Source organism: Cyrtonyx montezumae, unplaced genomic scaffold (assembly GCF_038088225.1).
Source record: "Cyrtonyx montezumae isolate F1298 unplaced genomic scaffold, pur_monq_1.0 scaffold_27, whole genome shotgun sequence".
Taxonomy (NCBI): domain Eukaryota; kingdom Metazoa; phylum Chordata; class Aves; order Galliformes; family Odontophoridae; genus Cyrtonyx; species Cyrtonyx montezumae.
In genome coordinates, this window is record NW_027072014.1 from 3132678 (window position 1) to 3156201 (window position 23524).

The 23524-nt window shown below is 45.1% G+C and overlaps 1 protein-coding gene across 1 annotated transcript; it reads right to left on the reverse strand.

The window, feature by feature from the left end:
• Positions 1–3140: 3140 nt before the first annotated feature.
• Positions 3141–4981, reverse strand: LOC136051187 (uncharacterized). The gene is given in 2 exon segments (XM_065740516.1): positions 3141–3226; positions 3422–4981. Coding segments are annotated over 2 exon segments (1635 nt in total). The 5' UTR covers positions 4971–4981.
• Positions 4982–23524: the final 18543 nt, after the last annotated feature.

Here is a 23524-nt window from a genome sequence, read left to right on the forward strand (position 1 = left end):
TGCTCCCTTTCTTATCCTTGGGGCCTCTCTCTGGGTCCCTCCTGGGGTCAGCAGACTTAGACTTCCTCTGCCCCATATTCTTATTCCGAGGTTTCCTTCTTTAAGCTATTTTCCCTCCTAATTCTAGGTGATCTATTCCCTTCCTCTGGGCCTCTCTGTGGGTCCCTGGGAATTTCTAACCACCCTCTCGAGAGGCTTTCCTCAACTTAATTCTCTCCACCCCAGAACTCACCCTACCAACCAAGTGATACTCACAGTTCGATGTTCTTGCCTGGATCTTCGTGCACAAGAATTACAGGATATTAACTGCAGTTTCTCCAAGGGAGCTCTTTTCCTTGCTTATTGCTTTTCCAAGTTCGTGTGATGCGAAAGGTCGGGCAAGGATCCTTTTCTCCCGAGGCTACCGAAAAGGTAGGGCACCTCCCCGGGAGTCAGGATGTCCCACTCGAGTCCAGTCGCATCACGTCGGGGTCACGAATTTGTCATAAACACTCAGAGTCCAATCTGAGTTTTTAGAATATTTTATTATAATCAAAAGGTGAAAAGCAATAAGCAAGCAGCGCTGGGTGTGGCGGGGAGTCTCGCTCCACCAACGACACACCGCAAAGAAAGAAAGAATACCTATTTAAAAGTATAGTTCATACATATTCATCACATTCCAAACTCTGATTTATAGAGAGGATTACACTTAAGGGTTGATTTTGATGTAAATCTTCAAACCTTGAAGGGGAAGAGCCCCTCACTGGTATTTTTTTTAGGAGGGGTAGCGATAAGCTTAACACAGCTGGCCCAACAGATAAATCAGTAAGGGAGTAGCACCTTTGGCGCCATGTGGTCCTTTTCCAGGGATCAGCTTCTCCAAGCTAAGTACCCCGAAAAGGGCCACTGGCCCCATCTCTTGGTGCATTCCAGGCTAATCTTCCAAGGTCTGTGTTAGTTTCACCCCTTGGTGTGAGGAATACGCTTTTTGTTACACAAAACTGGTGTTTGAAATGTAGATAAAGTTCTATCCTTCCATGTCTCACAAGGACATTTTACTCCTTTAAGTAACTTTGTATACCAATTGGAATTAATGCCAGTCCAAAGGTATTGTGTCAGCAGCTTTGACTTTTTATCTTTGACACGAATCACCTTTACATATTTCACAGTACTTCACAACAAAATAGTATAGATGATTGTCACGCTCCAATATAAAGGAGGGAGACGAGGTTCTTTATACGTATACCCGATGGCAAGATTAAGACACAACGGGTCAAATGTTAGCCCAACCAGTTTATTACAAATACTAGTTGCTTAGGTATATGGGGAAGGGAAGGTGGGTGACAGAAAAGAGATGAAAAGCAAGGAAACTTGGCAGAAAGCAAGAGAGATATAATCACCACCATGGATCCAGCGAGGTTCGTTGATCTCAGGAACCTGTCTGGTCACCGCAGGGGATGGGAGATGGCAGCAAGCAGGCCTCAGGGTCCGTCCTAAGTCTCTTCAGGAGTTCTCCTCAAAGAGCTTTTCTTTGGGAGTTCTTCTCCAAAATCCTTAGTTCAGTGAAGGCCTTTTATCCCCCATTTCTCAGGAGTTTGTGTGTGACATGTCTGGTCCAACAGATAAGCCAGCAGCGGATGTTGCCTTCATTGCCATGCAGGAGCATTGTCTTTGTGGTGGTAAGCTTCTCCAAGCCGTACTCCCACAGAAAAGACTATTTGCACCTAATTCTGCTTATCTTTACAACCATAAGCAGAGACAATGGCACCATAATACCCATCCAGATAACCGGCAGTTATCAGTCAGAGTCTTGTTACCAGAAAAGGCCTTATGAAGCAAGCTTTGAGACAAAGGAAAACAGTTTATGTCTTTCACACCACCCAGTGGCTCAAAGATTGCTTGAAACTGATGAGCAAACATCTGTCCACGGTGGAGGAGGAGAGGAAAAAAAACAAAAAACAAGCATAAGGGAAAAGAGGGGAGGAAGTAATGGGGAGTTAAATGTTACAAAATTGCTATAATAGATTTCTTGGGCTTAGTTACAAATGTTGCTCTGATCTGTTGGACTTGACCATCATCAGTTGAAGCAGTTACAATGTGCATTGAAGATACAAAATGTTGAATAAATTGAATAAAACAGGGAATCATGCAAGGAATAAACAGAAGCGTTGCAATCACACATAATAGATAAAATAGAATACGTTTCACCCATGGGCCACCCGGAAGCCAGGGAAGAAGATCAGAGTCCAGACCTTCCCAGGTTTGAATGGGAACATGGACAGTTTGTTTAACAACTTTACCATTATCATCGATTTTAGACAACGACTAGAGTTATTCACTTTGTCACAAACAACCTATTCCTTAACAGCATACCAAGCACTAACTGGTTTTGCAATGCCATTATCAGTACTTGTTGCATTGGTTATTTTATTTCTCAGAAAGCATATCTAGTCTAATTCAACAATACATGGATTTGCCATGAAATGTTTTCAAAGATCATAGTCTAATAGGCTGAGTGAAGGTATAACTTCACCACGCTGCAATACTGCATGTTGCTTCAAGGTTAAATATGAACAGAATTGTCATTTAAGCATCTCAAAAGCGATTGAAATGCTGAGAGAGATATAGACTAGTTTGGCAAGTTCAAGTATTGTAATAGTCTATAGAACTTTCGCGGGATAGTGTGTTTAGCATATACCATAATATAAAACATTAGAGAAACATACACAAACATACACCTTACTTAACAAAACAAACATTTTCCAACAACCTCCAACAACCATGTTTTGGATGGAACTCCTGGACTGGTGTTACAATAAACAACATAATGGGTTTCTTTTTGTGGCCACATCTGACAGACATTAGATAGGTCCTAGATAGGTCCCTTGGTTCATTTCCAAATTTATCAGGAAGTTGGAAACACCATAGCAGAGTTACATGCAAATCATAATCAGTTTGATAAAAAGAGGTAGAAGAAGGGATCAAAAGGAATGGCATTACTGTGCAGGGAGTAGCCAGTAAGCCAACAAAACCTGTGAAAACTCAAACCCAAGTGTGACAGACCTAGAGACAACACCCACACCCACAACAACCTGAAACACGATACTATGCAACCCAAATACACAGTGTAATCAAGAGGTATATTCAGCGTTCTAGTATGATCAAATCTTCAGTATTTGTCCCAAAACACAAATGATTAAAGTCGCTGTCTGCCTTTCTGTGTTCAGTCGAGGTCCAGCGGGGTCTTCTGTAAAACAAAAGAGGACATCGGCTGGCCCTTTTGGGGCTTGTTAGTATGGTTAAAATGAGGGAATAATCCAGTGAATGGTACTCTAGTATTCCTTTTCCCAGGCATCCTTAGCCTTCTAAGAGTATTTAACAGGTCGTTTCCTTTTGTTGTAAGTTTTCTAATGTACATCCACCCTCCTCCCCCCCCACTCACTTGAGAGGGGCGAGAGCATTAGTTTTCCTGCAGTCCTAGCGCCCATACTGATTTCAAAGTTGGGGACACTTGGAGGTGGAGTGTCACTTCTTTCGGGCTTTTGTTTTGGCCAGCCATTAACTAACTTCTCTAATCTGTCTGTAGGCAATCCATCCATTAGTTCTCGTGGAATGCCCTTCTGCCGGCCCAGCATCCAAAAACTATTACGTTTATGATTTATATTTCGCCCACTTGGTTTCACTAAAAATGAGAACATTCTAGATCTGTGGGGGTCCCGGTTAGATAGGGGAGGGGTCGAATTGGCCAGTTGACACCTCACTGCCTTTATCTCAAATTTACTGTTGGAAGAAGTCACTGGTCCATATTTTCTCCCATAGTTAATTAACTCTTGGGCAACCTCCCCCCACGTCCACACTTTGCATCCTGACTGCAGACGATTAGGGGTTGCAGCACCTTCTGACGCTGCCTGAATTCTTTCTCCCTGAGGCATAGCCTGTATTTTTCCTTGTAGTCGTATACCTATAGGTTTTAATGATTCAGGAAGCCCCCTAATTAAAGGAGTCATTCTCTCAGGATCAACAGGCATCATCATAGGTGATTCATGGTGTGGCTGCAGCTGTCTATCATACATCATTTGCAGACAAGCAGCCTTTTGAACACTTTCTACTAACTGATCAACTGTCCCAGTAATGGCAAGGGGGTCTCCCCTTTCAAGAGGGTTAAGACCACCTGCCCAATAGGCAACTCTCTGTGTAAGGGACCAAGGAGCACGACTGTTACCAGTAGTTAAAAATACTCCTGGTCCCCAATAACCTTCAGCCTCTTTTTTGGTTAAAAGTATCTGGTCTCCACCCGTGAGGCTGACCCTCCATACGTACTCTGTTTCTGATTCTTTAGGAGAGCGACCAAAATCTCTTTTCAATTTTGCTAGCTCAGTAGCAGAGAAAGGGGTTTCTTTAGTGTTCATTTGAGGATCTAAATCCTCACCATTATCGTATGAATACTCAGTTTTTATTAAAGGACGCAACTGAGCTGGGGAGGCTTCTAACTTGTCAATATTTGCCTTTAAACCCTGCAATTCTTCCCTTGGAAGAGTATTCTCTTGAGGTGCACTAGTATCACTAGCATCCTTACCCGTTAACACTTCCCTTAAGACCATTTGCAACAGATCAGAATTATGTTTTTCCCTTACTAACTGCTTCTCTAGGTTTGCAATTTGATTTTGCAGAGATTTTATCAGCTCCTGACTTACTTTAACTGATTCCTGCAGTGCTTGTAAAGCTTCGCTCTCTGCTTTAAGCTGCTGGTCGCGGAATTCTATGGCTGCAACCAGAGCTGAACCCAATACTGCACAAATAAATGCCTTTCCTTTCCCAGCTGGGGTGTGAGCATTCTTTTGCAGAGTGTTTCAGACCGTATTAATGTTATGTAAGTTATGCCAGTTCTGCCGTGCGAACTCTAACCCTGTTAACGAGGGTCTGGCACCGTGCTTTTCTAAAAGGTCAAATAACACATCTTCACCTTTCATTGTGACTACACTGTCGCTCATTTCTCAATGTGCAGAAAGACCTACATTGACAGAGGGTGAGGGTACATGTTGCAAATACTCAAATCACTCCTTCACTTACTGAGAGGGGTACGCAAAAGTCAAAGAAGATCAAATAAAATGCAAATATATAAATCACTTCTCACTTCCCTGTGAAGCCACACAAAAAAACATCAAACTCCACACCTAAGTTATAAGTTCCAATATGCGGAGTGATTCTTTCTGGAGAGGCACTCACATCTAGATTATCAAAAATATCACTCCGGGCAACTCCAGAAGGTACACACATCAACTACACCTGGAAGGGCAACACTCTCACCGTTGGGTATCCTGCCGACAACGCCATTAATAATGTCACGCTCCAATATAAAGGAGGGAGACGAGGTTCTTTATATGTATACCCGAGGGCAAGATTAAGACAACAGGTCAAATGTTAGCCCAACCAGTTTATTACAAATACTAGTTGCTTAGGGATATGGGGAAGGGAAGGTGGGTGACAGAAAAGAGATGAAAAGCAAGGAAACTTGGCAGAAAGTAAGAGAGATATAATCACCACCATGGATCCAGCGAAGTTCATAGTAGGTTTGTTGATCTCAGGAACCTGTCTGGTCACCGCGGGGGATGGGAGATGGCAGCAAGCAGGCCTCAGGGTCCGTCCTAAGTCTCTTCAGGAGTTCTCCTCAAAGAGCTTTTCTTTGGGAGTTCTTCTCCAAAATCCTTAGTTCAGTTAAGGTCTTTTATCCCCCATTTCTCAGGAGTTTATTTGTGTGTGACATGTCTGGCCCAACAGATAAGCCAGCAGCAGATGTTGCCTTCACTGCCATGCAGGAGCATTGTCTTTGTGGTGGTCAGCTTCTCCAAACCATACTCCCACGGAAAAGACTATTTGCACCTAATTCTGTTTATCTTTACAACCATAAGCAGAGACAATGGCACCATAACACCCATCCAGATAAACGGCAGTTATCAGTCAGAGTCTTGCCACCAGAAAAGGCCTTACAAACAAGCTTTGAGACAAAAAAAAACAGTTTCTGTCTTTCAGACTGATAGTATATTTTGAGTAGCTCTAAATAGATGGCATACAAATGATAAAAAAGAGAAGATGGCTCACCTTCAAGATGTCAAGGTTCACAGGGAACTCCACATGGGAGGAACCTCCAAGAAGAGAACCTTCCCTGGTGGTGGTCAGCCCTTATATGGGGTTTGGGAGAGGTGGAGCCAGGCTCCACCCCTTCCAATCACACAGGTATATCACCTTCACCTGTGGCCCCATGGCTGACTTGGTGCTCACCCCAGGTGACCAATTAGTGATTCAGGCCATGATTCAGCAGTTCCCATACACTCCACCCCTTCACAACATGAACCACTGATCAAGTAACCATAAGGTGAGCTCCCCTTCATACAGAGACCCAATACATCGCGACGCTTACATAATTGCCCATCGTGACGCATGTTGATGTAATCTGAGATGGGTGATGATTGGCATATCAGTCAAACTCTTCTTTGGGCCAGTGCTCGGTGGTATCTACTGGAAGCATGCAATCACACAGTGCAGGTCCATCTTATGTGTCATCAGTCCCGGTTAGACCATCACCAGATGCTGTAACTCTGGAACAGTGTAGCATTGTTTGGTTCCTTCTGGTGACTCATAGACTTACGGGGAGTAATAAAAGTGTTTTAGAGGTACCAAGAGGGGAAGATCTGCTCTCCAGGGTAAGATACAGGCCGTATTCCTGTCTTGGGTTAACACTTCAGCTTGTACAGGGGCATGCCCTGGCCGCCTGTACCAAACTCTTTGACCCGATGTCTGTGGCTGTACAACTATATCAGGCACCAAAGGAGGTGTCCTGATCTGCCACAGAGACATGATAGGGGTCCCCTTAGCAATAAAGGCTGGAGTGTTAAACATTATTTCAATAGGCCATGTACCCATTACCGGAGGGGCTACTGAACCCCCCACCTCCAATAATCTCCCCCAAGGTGCAAGTAGGCCGCACCATCGTGGTCCTACCTGCACCTTCCAGGGCCATTTTATTTTATTGGTACCTGGTTTTAGGTCCTCAGGGGCAGGGAGCAGAAGATTGTTCTCACAGCCAATCTGAGGTCTCACCTCATTATCGGTGCCTGTAATTTGGATCCTAAGTGGGGAGGCCCATGTTGTCCATAACATTTTCAAGGCACTGGGTCTGCCATCTCTAGGTCTTTCATTCAGGTCCCGCAGGGTCTCGTGGAGTCTCTTTGTCCACCCCTGCAGGGACTGAGAGTCTGTCTTCAGGGCAGCCTTGAGAATACCATTGTAATGTTCGATAAGGCCTGCCCCCGTTGGATTATATGGCAGGTGGAATCGCCACTCAATATTATTTTCTTCTGCCCAGCATTGTATCAGTGCACCCGTGAAATGACTTCCTTGGTCGCTCTCGATGACTTGCGGTGTCCCGTAGGCAGCCATCAGCCTTGTGAGTGCCTTTATAGTGTATGCCTGGTTGGCTTTTGGTACTGGATAGGCCTGCATTAGCCCACTCGCGGTGTCGACACAGGTTAGGGCATATCTCGCCCCCTCAGACCGAGGGAGGGGCCCAATATAATCAACCTGCCACCACTGTAGAGGATTGTGTCCTCTAGCAAGATGGGCTGTAGTTTCAGGCAATGACCTCGGTCATAGAGCAAGCGTCACAGTCTCAGCATGCTTGAGCAATGTCTGATAGTTGTATGGGCAGTCCCCACGCTTTAGCGGCTGCCCACATGGTCTTCTGCCCAGCATGCCGCATCTTTTGATGTAGCCAGTGAGCGATATTCTCAGATGGCGAGTTCTCAACCCATCTAACTCGGGCCAGTGTGTCGGCTTCATCATTTCCAGGTGACTGTAGGGGTTGATGACCAGAAACATGGTAGACACGTACAGTTCTGAGTTTGACTGCAATCCATATATCTAACCACATATCTTTGCCCCAGATCGGTCGGGAGTGGATAGTCCAATCCTGGGTGGCCCACTGTGCGATCCAAAGAGTGAGCCCCCGATACACAGCCCAACTATCTGTGCAAATATTCAGGATACCATCACCAGGTTCTTTGGTTATAACCATTCACACCGCCCGCAGCTCTGCCCACTGGCTGCTTTGACCATCCCCCTCTTCGAACCAGATTGTGTCTGTGGCAGGATGGTATGCTACTGCTCTCCAATTACTTGGGTTGCCCTTGCTGGACACATCCGTGTACCAGGCATCTTTAGGGACAGGATATTTTCCTTCCTGGACGGGACTCTTCCGTGGTGGAGCAACCAAAGTTTGTTTCGGTGCATCACTATGATACGTTACTGGGCCAAGAATCTTCTGGAGCTCTTCTTTCAATGCTGAGGAAGACAGACTACTTCTCTGACTGAGATAGGCGACCCATCGTGCCACCGTCTGCGCCTGGGCCACCCATGTCTTAGGAAGGTGGGTCAGATCTCTTACTCACCCCTGGATTGGCAATGTAGTCTTGACTATAACTTTGGCCGTTTGGGTTATTTGCTCTACCACTTGTAATGCGGAATAGGCAGGCAATAACTGTTTTTCAATCATACTATATCTTTCCTCTGCTCCATGCCACACCTGAGACCAAAATCCAATGGGGGTCCGAACAGAACTCTGACGTTGCCACAGGCCCCAGCCAAAGCCATCTTGAGTTACGTGAACATCTAACTCAGCTGGGAGGGTAGGATCTAATATACCCAGTGCCTGGGCTTGTTTAACCGCCTGTTTCGCCTGTTGGAAAGCATCATGTTCTGTTCTCCCCCAATCCCATAATTGGCCCTAATAATAGGTTTTAATTTCCCTACTAAGAGTGTCCATTAAGGAGGCAATATTGGGTACGGCTGCATGGATGGGCGGCGTGACCTTATTTAGTTCCCTATAATCCACCGTTATTCTCCATGTTCCATCCGACTTCCATACTGGCCTTATGGGGGAATTATATGGGCTGTGTGTAGGTCTTATAATACCTACTTTCTCTAATTCCTGAACCATCTTTGATATTTCCCCCCCCGGGAGTCTGTACTGTCTTACATTAGTAATCCGGCGTGGTTTCAGCAAACAAATGGGCTCATGTTTCGCATGGCCCCTCAATATTGTCCGTATTGCCCGGATACTAATGTACCTCTGCCGTAGTCTGAACTCTCCCACAGTTGTCTGGAGAGCCAGACCCCATAGAATATCTATGCCCAGGATATATTCTGGAATTGGGGCAATCGACACCTTATACTCCCGGGGCGGGAGACGCCCAACCCCCAATTTCAGCCATGTTTGGGTAACTGGAATAGTCTGTCCCCCAAACCCACCAATCATCACTCTGTTACCCGTAAATTTTATTGGGTCTCCATATATAATTGATGTTTCTGCGCCGGTATCCACTAGAGCCATCACCTTCTGCACTTTTGTCTTAGAACAGAATATTGTTAATTCTACATAGGTCCTCTGGTCACATCTGGAGGCCCTATGGGGACCAGTGTTTTTCGTTAATCCATGAACTTTTCCAGATCCAAATCTTTTGCCACAGGTGGCTCAGGCACTGTAGCCCGCGACACCTGCGGATGTTTTTTCTTTCTGTTTGGTATTATAAAGTCGGCCAGATTCCAGGTTGTTGTTGGTCTTTTTTGTATAATTCGTACTCCCCATTTTCTGGAGCACTCTGAAATTTTTGATCATTTTTAAGCTGTTTCCACAGCTGTAACAAAACATGGTTGGGTTGCCCATCAATTTTGGTAAACGCAACCCAGCCCGTACGAGGTCATTAAACATAGTCTTCCGGGATACCCGTACGGGGCCTGATCGGGGTATCCGTGGAGCAGGCTTTTTAGTTTTAATAGGGAAGGCCTCAGCATCTTCCACTACACGAACATTGCGCCTGGTTCTTACGCGCTCCATCTCCCCTAAGTCTGCCACTAACTGGGCTGCCTGCTGTACGATGGCCTCTGATGCCACCAACGGATTTAGTATGGAAACTAACATCCCATATAGGTGGGAGGGGGCCTGCTGTAGTATCAGATCTCTCATGCCTGCTGTAAATTTCTCTGTATCAGGGCTTTCAAAAGCGTCTGCGTACATAGCCTCCCTCATACCTAATTCTCTGATGTATGTCTGGAGGTCCTCCATAGAGGACCACAAACTGGTGTTGAGGGGAACATTGATCGGTTTTGTTAGGCCATGTTAGGCGGCATGCTGCCATCAACCAATCTATAATAGAATGGTTTTCATCATTGTAGTGGACAGCTGCATATAACCTTTGTCTCAAGGCCGGGTTTATTGTTATGGACGCTAATTTTGACATTTCTGTCCCATTCACTAAAACACTTTCAGCTCCTGCATCCCATAACATTAGGAGCCATTATGGTATGCTTTCCCTTGGTTTTTCATGGAACCGTTGTACTAGGTCCATCAACTCATTAGCTGTATATGGACGAGCGGTCACATGGAGGCAGGTTTCTGCAGGGGGCCATTGGTCACGAGGCACCCCTGCTGGTCTATCTTGTACCTTTTTTGTTTTTTGCGTTATAATAGGCCGAATCTCAAATGGGTCCATCATAGATGGAGTTTCGAGATCTGCCTTAGAGATCTTTTTTCCTGTCATATCTAAGTCTGCCTCCTCTGATTTTTGGATGTCCTCTACCTATATACTCCGTATTTGTCTCATGGGGACATTTAGGCCAGGCATTTTGGTTGTTAATGTACCCAGCTGTTGCTCAAGTTTCTCAATACGCTCTCTTAATAACTGATTTTCAGTTTCCATGTTAACATTTGCAGTATCTAATTTAAGTATGGCCATTACTAAAGGCCAGGCTACTGCAGAGGCGGCTAGCCGACGCTCCTTGGTAATGAGTATGTCCTTATCTAATCCTAGAAAGTAGTCAGTCAAATAGGATTGGGAGGGAGAGGCAGTCTCTGGAACCTGCATGGGTCCCCATTTCTCAATAATGGATGCCAACACATAGTAGGGTGACCCCATGAACCCTGGAATTAGACCAGGGATTGTCTGTTCTAGGGGGGTAACGTTCTCCCCCCTGGCCCATTTAAGCATATTCCAAATAAAGGACATGTTAGGTAAGTATGGATTATTAACACAAGAGCTGGCTGGCTAGCCAAGTGTGGGGTATATAACTCCCAAGGATTGTACTTCGCAAAGAAATAGAATAGATGATGGTATATTTTGAGCAGTTCGATATAGATAGATGTCATGGTTTTATGATTTTTGGTACTGGTATTCCACATCATAACATCATGTAGTGCATTTAGAGTTAAGAGTTAATGCTCCAGCTCCGTGGATCATCGTTAGTTCCAGGTATACCTGTCTCAGAAGAGAAGAAGAACTCCATTCCCCAGAGGACTTTGCGATACTTTGCGTTCTTACGTGTTTACGCTCAGAGAAAAAGATAAAAACTGTCTGCGGTCACAGGACACTCTCTTTCCTTTGGGATCGACTCAGCAGTGGGTGCTCGCTGCCGTCCGCCTTCAGCATTAGCGTAAGGCCTTTGGTTTATCGGACACTCTCTCTTGCTCATTTTACTTGATTTATTAGCTTTAATTCCAATTATATTGTATTATATTGTGTTATTTTCCTTTCCAATATCTATTTAGTAAATAAGCTTTCCTCCTCAGATTGTTGCCGCTGTTTTGTTCCTAGGCTCATCTCCATTTTCCTTTTTCCCTTTCTCCCTTCCCCTTTCCTGGGGCGTGGGTCCGTGGGACCCCCGCACCAATCGTCACGGAACCAGGCTGAACCTGCCCGTAAACCGTTGACATTTTTGGCGCCCAACGTGGGGCAAAACCAGCTGCCTTAGCTGGGCAGAGACATACTTTTAGAACGAATCTCTCTTTGCTCTCAGAGCTTCGTTAGCTTATCTGTACTGCAGGTGCTGTATGGCAAAACACGACCTTGAAGTCTGGGCATAGTGCTAGTTTTCCTGGGATATTTGTAAACGTTTTGCGTGCTGCCAGCTAGTTTTAGTGAAGAAAAAAAAAGGGGAAAAAAATGCTTTCTCTTTTTAAACTGCTCTTAAAGGGACTGCATTTCATTGTTTTTTCAATCCAGTGGTGTCCTCTTAGTGCTACTGATCCATTTTCGAAGGGTCCATCCCATTCGTCAGCCAGTTTATTTACATGTCCCTTAGCTTGAAAGTATGTGATGTTGAGAGGTCCAAAAGGATGTCCAGCCACGACCAGTATCACTCTCATTCCTGCACCACTTACACCTCCAAGCTCCAGCGCAAGGCCTTCAGGTGCATTTCATAGCTCCAGTTTCAGTAAACAGGATGCTGTTGGTGGAGGACCAAAAGTGAGTGAACCCTTGTCCCAGACTCAACTGATTGTACCACCCCCATTGATACACGATGGGACTTCCCAGCTGGGGTCCTGTTTCATAAGTCATTTTACGATAAAACCAAGTGCAATTGCTTGTCCCAACACAGATACCTGGCTGAGTATGATTCGGTCAATGAACTCCCATACAGGGATACTGGAATTGCCATAGAGAAGTATTCTTAAATTCACAGTGGGTAGTGCGGATGATTCCACTGTAGTTGCTTGCTAGCTATTTTAGAGGCAATAGGAGTTGAAATCCAAGTCCATGTTTAAAGTCCCATGGGTCCTCCACAGACCCAACAGTTAGTCAGGTTATAAACATTTGATACTTGCTCAGTCATTTGGAGAAAAGCATTTTGTATTCCAACCCCCCCCCCCCACCCACACATTCCTGAAGTTTTGAGGAGGATAACCGATTGTTATAGGAGTTGCATCACATACTACGCACCAAAATAACAAAAACTACATTTTGCTCAAATGTTGCAATGGTAATCTCCAAAACACCAAAGATTAAAAAATCAGCTGTTGTTCTTTCTGTGTTCAGACAAGGTCCCTCGGGGGCCTTCTGTAAAATAAAACAGGACATAGGTGTCAACAGTTTACGGGCAGGTTCGGCCCGGTTCCGTGACGATTGGTGCGGGGGACCCACGGACCCACGCCCCAGGAAAGGGGAAGGGGGAAAGGGAAAAGGGAAAAGGGAGATGGGCCTAGGAACAAAACAGCAGCAACGATCTGAGGAGGAGAGCTAATTTACTAAATAAGATATCAGAAAGCAAAATAACACAATATAATACAATATAATTGGAATTAAAGCTAATAAATCAAATAAAATGAGCAAGAGAGAGTGTCCGATAAACAGAAGGCCTTATGCTAACGCTGAAGGCGAGACGGCAGCGAGCACCCACTGCTGAGTTGATCCCCAAGAAAAGAGAGTGTCCCGTGACCGCAGACAGTTTTTATCGTTCCCTCTGAGCGTAAACACGTAAGAACGCAAAGCATCGCAAAGTCCTCTGGGGAATGTAGTTCTTCTCTTCCGAGACAGGTAAACCTGGAACTATCGATGATCCACGGAGCTGGAGCATTAGCTCTTTAACTCCAAATGCACTACATGATGTTCTGATGTGGAATACCAGTACCAAAAATCATAAAACCATGACATTCCACCCCTTATTCCACATCACTATATCATGTTTGATATATATGTATAGAAGAACAATGATTAACATGCATTAAATACACACACACAACATATATGTGTATATACATGGAATTACTGACTGCACTCCCCCAGCATGAAATTCCCTTCTGGTACACATTGAACATCCCCATTCTTCTGCATCACCCACCATGTGGACCCAGGTCCTTGAGCAAAGACAGTTCCACGGAGAGGTTTGCTCTTACCGGAAGCTTGATGAACCCAAACTGCTTTTCCCAACATGTTCTTCACATGTACTACAGGGACCTTATCTCCCTCTACAGTAGGTAGAGATCTGGATTGGGCAGGACCATCGCGATTGATGGATCCTCGAGTGTTGACCAACCAGGTGGCTTCGGACAAATTCTTCTCCCAGTGCTTAAATATTCCACCACCCATTGTTTTCAACATGGTTTCTAATAACCCATTGTACCTTCCAATTTTACCAGAAGCTGGTGCTTCATAGGGGATATGATAAATCCATTCAATGCCATGATCTTTGGCCCAAATATTTACAAGAGAATTTTTGAAATGAGTTCCATTATCTGACTCAATTCTATTTGGAGTGCCATGTCGCCATAGGACTTGTTTCTCCAGCCCTAAGATGGTGTTTCGGGCGGTAGCATGGGGTACTGCATATGTTTCAAGCCACCCAGTGGTTGCTTCCACCATGGTGAGCACATAACGCTTACCATTGCGAGATCGTGGCAAGATGATATAATCAACCTGCCACGCCTCCCCATATTTATACTTTTGCCATCGCCTTTCCCCCCAAAGAGGTTTCATTCTCTTGGCTTGTTTAATTGTGGTGCATGTATCACAGTCATGGATAACCTGTGCAATAGGATCCATAGTTAAGTCCACCCCTCGGTCTCTAGCCCACTTATATGTTGCATCTCTTCCTTGATGGCCCGAGGTCTCATGGGCCCACCGAGCTAGAAATAATTCACTCTTGTGTTGCCAGTCCATGTCTCCTTGAGCCACCTTAACTTAGGCAGCTTGATCTACCTGATGGTTATTTTGTTGTTCTTCAGTTGCCCGGCTCTTAGGAACATGAGCATCTACATGGTGCACCTTTACAACCATATTCTTTATTCGGGCAGCAATGTCTCTCCACAGTTCAGCAGCCCAAATAGGTTTACCTCTCCGTTGCCAACCATTTTGTTCCCATTTGCTGTAACCACCCCCATAAAGCATTTGCCACCATCCATGAGTCAGTGTAAAGATAAAGCACAGGCCACCTCTCTTGTTCAGCAATATCTAAGGCCAGCTGGAAAGCCTTTACCTCTGCAAATTGACTTGATTCTCCTTCTCCTTCGGTGGCCAATGCAACTCGTCGTGCGGGGCTCCACACAGCAGATTTCCACAATGAGACATGATCCATCTGTGAACAGGGCGTATCTCTTTTCATTGTCTGGTAGTTCATTATATGGTGGGGCTTCTTTAGCACGTGACACGTCCTCAGCTGGCGTTGTTCCAAACTTTTTACCTTCAGGCCAGTCCATGATCACCTCCAGGATTCCTGGACGGTTGAGGTTCCCCATCCGAGCTCGCTGTGTAATCAGCGCAATCCACTTACTCCAAGTGGCATCAGTAGCATGATGGGTGGAGGGAACCTTTCCTTTGCACATCCAGTTCAGCACTGGCAATCGAGGTGCCAGAAGGAGCTGCGTTTCAGTACCAATTACTTCGGAAGCAGCTCGAATCCCCTTGTACGCGGCTAAGATCTCCTTCTCAGTTGGAGTGTAGCGCTCCTCAGACCCCCTGTACGCCCGACTCAAGAATCCAAGGGGTCGGCCTCGGGTCTCTCAAGGAGCTCTTTGCCATGAACTCCAAGTGGGACTTTCCTTTCCAGCAGCAGTGTAGAGGATGTTCTTTACGTCCTGTCCCGTCCGCACTGGCCCCAGGGCCACAGCACGGGCTATCTCCTGCTTCATTTGATCAAAAGCCTGCTGCTGCTCACGGCCCCATACAAAATCATTCTTCTTCTGCGTCACCCGACAGAGAGGGCTCACAATGAGACTGTAGTTTGGAACATGCATTCTCCAAAAGCCCACTACACCCAAAAAAGCTTGGGTTTCTGTCTTACTGGTGGGTGGAGACATGGCAGTGATTTTGTTAATCACATCTGAAGGGATGTGACGACGTCCATCTTGCCATTTTATTCCTATGAACTGAATTTCCTGTGCAGGCCCTTTCACTTTGCTTCGCTTGATAGCAAAGCCAGCTTGCAAAAGGATCTGGATTATTCTCTCTCCTTTCTCAAAAACTTCCCCTGCTGTATTGTCCCACACAATGATATCATCAATGTATTGTAAGTGCTCACCACCCTGTTCCAATGCAGTTTGGACCAACCCATGGCAAATGGTTGGGCTGTGCTTCCACCCCTGGTGCAAGTGGTTCCAGGTGTATTGAACGCCCCTCCAGGTGAAGGCAAACTGTGGCCTGCATTCTGTGGCCAACGGAATTGAGAAGAAAGCATTGTATGTGGTCATGGGACACTCTTTTTCCCTGGGGATCGACTCAGCAGTGGGTGCTTGCTGCTGTCTTGCCTTCAGTTTTTAGCGTAAGGCCTTCGGTTTATTGGACACTCTCTCTTGCTCATTTTATTTGATTTATTAGCTTTAATTCCAATTACATTGTATTATACTGTGTTATTTTGCTTTCCGATATGTTATTTAGTAAATTAGCTTTCCTCCTCAGATCGTTGCACTGTTTTGTTTCTAGGCCAATTTCCCTTTTCCCTTTCCACCTTCCCCTTTCCTGGGGCACGGCTCCGTGGTTCCCCCGTACCAATCACCACAGAACAGGGCCAAACGTGCCCGTAAACCGTTGACATGTTTGGCGCCCAACGTGGGGAAAACCAGCTGCCTTAGCCGGGCAGAGACATACTTTTAGAATGAATCTCTCTTTGCTCTCAGAGAGAGCTTCGTAAGGAAACTTATCTGTACTGCAGGTGCTGTATGGCAAAACACGACCTTGAAGTCTGGGCGTACTGCCAGTTTTCCTGGGATATTTGTAAACTTTTTTGGGTACTGCCAGCAAGTTTTAGTAAAGAAAAAAAAAGAAAAAAAATGCTTTCTCCTTTTAAACTGCTCTTAAAGGGACTGCATTTCATCGTTTTTTCCCTTGTAATGCTCAGAACGTCTGAAGGTCTGGCTTATTCTTACCGGGCCTTATTCATTACTATCCCAGAGAGCATAGTTTTTGAAATAGAGCGAGAGAGTCTCCGAGCCGAAAGGGACAATATCCTGATCCAGAAAGGGACTCTTTTAGCTGACTATCAGACTCTCCTGTCCAATCTAGACGCCCTCCAATCCGAGAGAGATGCTTTCCAGGCTGAGAGAGACATTCTCCAGACTGAGAAATACGCCCTCCAGGCTGAGACATCCTCCAGATCGGGAGAGACACTCTTCAGACTGAGAAAGATGCCCTCCAGTCTCAACAAGAAGCCCTCCAATCTGAGAGAGACGCCCTCCAATCCGTGAGAGACGCCCTCCAATCCGATAGAGACGCCCTCCAGACTGATAGAGACGCCTTCCAGATTTAGAGAGACACCCTCCAGACTGAGAAAGACACCCTCCAATCCGAGAGAGACAACCTCCAGACTGAGAGAGATGCCCTCCAATCTGAGAGAGATGACCTCTAGACTGAGAAAGACACCCTCCAATCCGAGAGAGATGCCCTCCAATCTCAACAAGAAGCTCTCCAATCCAACATGGACACCCTCCAGACCGAGTGAGACAACCTCTGGTTCAAGAGAAATGCCCTCCAATCTGAGAGAGATGCACTCCAGACTGAGAAAGATGCCCTCCAGACTGAGAGAGACAACCTCCGTTTTCAACGAGATGCTTTCCAATCCAATATGGATGCTTTTCGGTCCCAGCGAGATGCCCTCCAATCTGAATTAGACACCCTCCAATCTGACCAAAAACACCTCAAAGCTGAGTATCTTTCCTGCCAAGGTATATTATTCCGTTACAAAAATGAACTGACCCATGTTCAGGCTCAACAAGACAAGCTCCAAGGTGAACTAAATTCCCTCATAACTCAGCGAGATGAACTTCGAGCCGAGCTAGAGAGAATAATCATTAATACTAACCAATATGATCAACCACAGGTGACACCAGAATCGATGTCAGTTGCCCCTGTAAGAGGATGGACAATGGAAAAAGTCTCAACTCCCTTAGAAGAGAAGAAAGAGGAGGAGCTGAGGGTGGAAGAAGCAGACTCTGAAAGAGAAGAAGAGAAAGTAGAGGAATCAGACACTGCAAGAGAAGAGGAGAAAGGATGCAGTGTCTCGGGCACGGACTCAGATGTGAACGATCCAAATCATTTATTACAGATTTTAACATCCCTTATATACTTTCACAAGTTCTCTCTTGTAACTTTCCCACCCGCCTTTACATATCAACAATGTAACTTCCCAAAACAGTCCTTAACCGTGCATACAGGCGATGATCCAATCAGGGCTGTGAATCTTCCCAAACCATGCACTCTTCCTCCAATTAGGGCCTGCCATCACGCAGCTTACTTGAACTTGTTTTCCTCTTCTTCTGGAAGTGTCCTTGGTTCTCAGCCTTCCTTTCTCATGCTGTTTATCCTGTTCCACAGCTGCAGCTCTAAATATACTTTTTGTATTCCCACAATTCCCCCTTTTTTATTTATTAGCAAACTATTAACATACTACAAATGAATAACACTCTGTAACAGTATTTATGAAGGCATTTAGGCTATCACAATTTAATCAAGGCTTCAATTAATAAAATGCTGAATGTAAGGAAAGAGACAAGGTTATCATATCGTAAAGACAAGAAATATTTTTAAACTTAATAAGAAGTGAACAAACACACCTTTCACCCATGGCTTTAGGTTCCTGCAACCTGGAAAAGAATCCCTGAGGGTCCCATTCTTTGTGTACCAGTAATTGATTGGAAGATATAAAGTTGCATGTCAAATGGGATTAACATCAGTGGGTAGGTCTGCTAGAGTATCACTAGGGGTATTGCTTTCCTTTGCCAGCTAACATCCTCACTTGGTGATTGTGGCTGAAGCTTGAGTGATGCTGTTTCAGGGTATCCTGGATCTGAGAGACAAGGCATCTCAAGAGCAGAAACAAGCAAATTGTGTATTCAGAGCAACACAGATGGTTAGGGTTTTAGTCAACATACACACACTTACACACATGCAGACATCCATTTTAGATAAGCAAGAAACAGAAACTCCCTAAGCAAACACATTATTAGCTATTGACCCTTGAGAAATGGCAAACCACCAGAAAGAAGAGAGAAAAGGAACATGCCAGCGGTGGACGCGATAGGTAGTGCCAGCAGGGCGTCCCCTGCTTCAAGGTGCACTTTTCCTCTCCCATCCACCACAGACTCTCCCCTGCTCCTACTCTCCTCAGGGTCTGCAGAGTTTTTTCCATTTGTACACCGAATCCGCGTGGCCAGTGCATGATGCGGAGCCCAAGTGGAACACCTGCTTGCAAAACAGAATAAACTATCAAGGTTAGCTCTCTTAGCATATGCCTTTGTCTCAAATGATGCATGGTTATAAAAAACTATTTTGATTAGTGAATTGAAAGAGAGTTGATCATTCTAAAACACAAAATCAACCCTTTGCCTAGGATTCTTTTCCAGGTTTTTGTCTTTGCAAATTAGAAAAAAGGCTAATTGATGGGCTAATAACATCATAACTGCACATTAAAAGTGCTATTTCCATAAACTCCAGCATTGGCAACATCAAATCCTGTCTTATTTACACTTGATCTACTACTGAAACAGAAAAAGCACACAACAACCTAGATAATGCCCAATAATTCTTCACACTCGATCTACCACTAAAATAGAAGAAACACACAATCCCAGTAATCATAAAGGCTGGATGCTATTTTCTGCCTTGAGATGAGGCCGAACATATCGTGCTGGAACCCATGTAGGACCAGTCCCTGTGGAAACACAAGCATATCCACGACCCCAAGTTATCAGTGGTAAGGGACCTTCCCAATGCCCTGTGGCCATATTCCGAACGTTAACCATTGGCCGTTCCTTGAGCATTGGGGAGGCCCCAAAATGATGGTCCACACGAGTTCTATCTGTGTGATCACGATTCAAAAAATTCAGCACAAGCAAAGCTTTACATAATCTTTCTTGTGGTGTATCCCCCGTATTCCCCCTCTTTTGTTTATTAAGAATGGATTTCAGTGTTTGATGAGCACGCTCAATGATAGCTTGTCCAGTGGGAGAATGAGGAATGCCTGTAATATGTTTAATGCCCCATTCTTGGAGGAAAGTTCGAGTGGCCTTAGAAGTGTACGCAGGCCCATTATCTGTTTTTATAGTATGTGGGATTCCCATAGCAGCATAGGCAGATAACCAGTGTTTACGGGCATCGCGACTGCGTTCACCTGTATGTGCTGTGGCGAATATGTATGAAGAATGAGTATCTATTGTTACATGGACAAATTTTAGACGGCCAAATTCGGGAACATGAGTAACATCTGTCTGCCACAGTTGAAGAGGCGCTGTGCCACGGGGATTTGTCCCAATTTGAGGCAAAGGGGCAATTGCCTGGCAGTCTGGGCATGTTAGAATAATGTTACGGGCCTGATCTGCTGTCAGTTGAAATTGTTTTTGTAAAGCTCTCCTATTCTGATGAAAAAATTGATGAGAGAGTCGCGCTTGCTGGAACAATTGAGGTGTAGCAAAGGCGACAGTGGCTTGATCAGCCTTACGGTTGCCCTCAGCTATAGGACCAGGCAATGTAGTGTGTGATCGAATATGCATAATAAAATAAGGGAGCGTACGGTGAGAGACATAATGTAAAACTCGCTTGAGCTGCGCAAACAAAGCAGGGTTGTTAACTTCCTTAAGAAAAGATCCTTCAATCCGCTGAATGATACCTGTAACGTACAAAGAATCAGTTATTATATTAAGCTTTTGATTCGAAAAAAGTTGAAAAGCTCGGGCTACGGCAGCGAGTTCTACAACTTGAGGTGATCCATTAACAACATGTACATCTGACTGCCACTGAGTAGCAGTCGCACGCCAGAGAACCACTGCTCGATGTGTCTTGCCGGAGCCATCTGTAAATACAGTAATAGCATTAGGTATTGGAACATGTGAAAGTAAAATATTAGGACAAAGGGATAGATCACTCAAATTATGCAGTAACTGATGTTTGGGGGGATGGGTGGAGATCTGTCCTCTATATCCTGCCATAGCAGTTTGTAAAGTGAGTGACTGTGCAAGCAACCAATCTAAATCTTTTTTAGTAGCAGGTATGTAGATGCAATCAGGGTCAAGAGCTCGTAAAATTTGTAAACGACGACCACCTCGCTGTATTAGCATTGCAAACATCTCCAGTTGTGATGTAATGGTTTTTGAAAAGGTATGTGGTAAGAATATCCATTCCAGGATAATGAGAGGATCTTTTCTTGAGGTATCCCACTGACATAACAGGCTATATGGCTGATACGTATTTGATATTATTACAAGAGATACTGGTAGTGATAAACAAACACGATGGCAATATCGATGTTGCAGTGATGTTATTACAGAGTCTAAGCACTGTAACGCTTGTGGTGTTAGCTGTCTTTTAGAGGTTAAATCCGGGTCTCCTTTGAGTAGCTGGAACAGAGGGTGCAACTCTTGAGTAGTAATACCCAAAAGCGGTCGTAACCAGTTGATGGTTCCTAACAACTTTTGCAGATCATTCAATGTCTGTACGTGAGGTATTATTTTGAGGATTTGTGGCTGAATGGTGTGAGATGTAATTTTCCATCCTAAGTATTTCCATGGAGAACTAAGTTGCACCTTTTCTTCTGCTATTTGTAAGCCAACAGATTGAACTGCCTGCCTTACAAGCATTAAAGTGTCCTTTAGACTCTCTTCTCGTTCTGCTGCTATTAATATATCGTCCATGTAATGATAAATAAGGACGTGGGGTCTAGCTTTTCGTACTGGTTGTAATGCATTTGCTACAGTCAGTTGACATATCGTTGGACTATTAAGCATTCCTTGTGGTAACACAGTCCAGTGATAGCGCTGAGCAGGGCTTTGTTGGTTGATGGAGGGCACTGAGAAAGCAAATCGTGGTGCGTCTTTTGGATGAAGCGAAATGGTAAAAAAACAGTCTTTTAAGTCAATGACTGCTATAAGCCAATTCGATGGTAACATTGAAGGTGAAGGGAGACCAGGCTGCAATGCCCCCATGGGCTCAATTACCGCATTGACAGCACGCAGGTCCTGTAGAAGCCTCCATTTTCCACTCTTCTTGAGGATAACAAACACTGGAGTATTCCAAGGGCTGGTGGTAGGCACTATGTGACCAGCAGCCAGTTGTTCTTGAACTAGCTCATGTAAATGCAGCAACTTTTCCTTTGTTAAGGGCCATTGATCTACCCAGATTGGTTGTTCTGTTTTCCAAACTAGGGGTATAGGTTGCTGCCAATCAATGGCCCTTATTGAAAATTTGTTTGCAAAATCATGCCCCATTGACTTAAAAGATCACGACCCCACAGAGTATAGGGAACTGGCAAGATGTAAGGAGCAGTGTGAGCAATGCGACCATCAGGCCCTTCAAAAGATAAAATTCGGGCACTTTGTTTGGGCTGCTGTAAGCCCCCAACTCCTACAATAGCAGAACTAGGGTATTTTAGCGGCCATTCAGAGGGCCAATCGCTTGACTTAATGATGGTAACATCAGCTCCGGTATCCACTAGGCCTAATAACTGCCTGCCATTTACTAGACATGATAATAATGGTTTGTCTTTTGATACTTGTGTAGTCCATAGCACGGCAGGCTTGTCCGTGCTTCCAAATCCCCCAATTCGATCCCCAATACCAGGTTTAGTCATAGAATGAAAAGGGATTAATTGTGCTATTTTTTGGCCTTTGGGGATAAAGCAGGGGGGGGAGGGTGTCCATGCCATTATCTTAATTTCCCCAGTGTGGTCAGCATCTATAACTCCTGGTAAAACAAAAAGTCCCATCCGTGTAACAGAAGAACGTCCTATCAGGAGGGCACTGCGCCCGTCCCCAAGGGGGCCCATTACTCCTGTTGGAATAAGAGTTACGTCGGTATCAGTCAGCGTCACTGACTGGGCGGTGGCCAAATCCACTCCTGCGCTGCCGGCAGTGGCTGGTCTGAGTGCGCTGGCCAGGCAGCGGCCAGCTGATTCGGGACCGTATTTACTGTCATAGCGCGCGGTCTCGCGCTCTTCTTCCCGTTTCCCGGGAGATAGCAGGGCCGTGCAGCAACAGGGAGCTTAGATCGGCAGTCTCTCGCCCAGTGTAGCCCCTTCCCGCACCGGGGACAGGGTCGAGTAGGAAGAGCAGAAGCATTTTTATCTGCTTTTTTAGGCTTTTTACAGTCCCTTTGTACATGACCAGGTTCCCCACAGTTGTAGCACTTTATATTTTGAGCTGTCCCTGCACCAAGTCGGGCTGCCAGGGTGTCTGCTAGCGATGCCATTTTATAGCTTTCTGTCCCTACATCTTGACAGGCCTTAATCATGTCAGTAATGGATGGATCTGCATTCTTTAAGGATTGTAGGACCTTTCTACAGTCTGCATTTGCATTTTCTATTGCTAATTGCTTAAGCAAAGCCTCCCGAGCAGCTTGATTTTCTACTTGTCTCTCTAGCGTATTTTGTAAACGGTCAAGAAATTTAATGTAGGGCTCGGCAGCCTCCTGCCTAATTGATGTAAATGATGTGTTAGATGAATTAGTGTCGGGTATCCGACGGATAGCACGCAACACCAAAGTCTTAACTTGTTCAAAGCATTGCCTGTCCATTTGTGCCTGAGCCTGAGGTGTTGCCCGGACCCCCTCCCCCATGAGTTCCTCTATGCCAATGTGATTAAGGTTATTCAGATTATTCATAGTCTGGATGGTAGCCAGTTCCCGATACTCTGTCATAAACACGGTGTATTGCATGGGAGACAGAATTGTTCGTAACAAAATTTTCCAATCGTGAGGGGTCATAACGTAACTGTCACCAATTGCAGTCAAAAGATGATATGTAA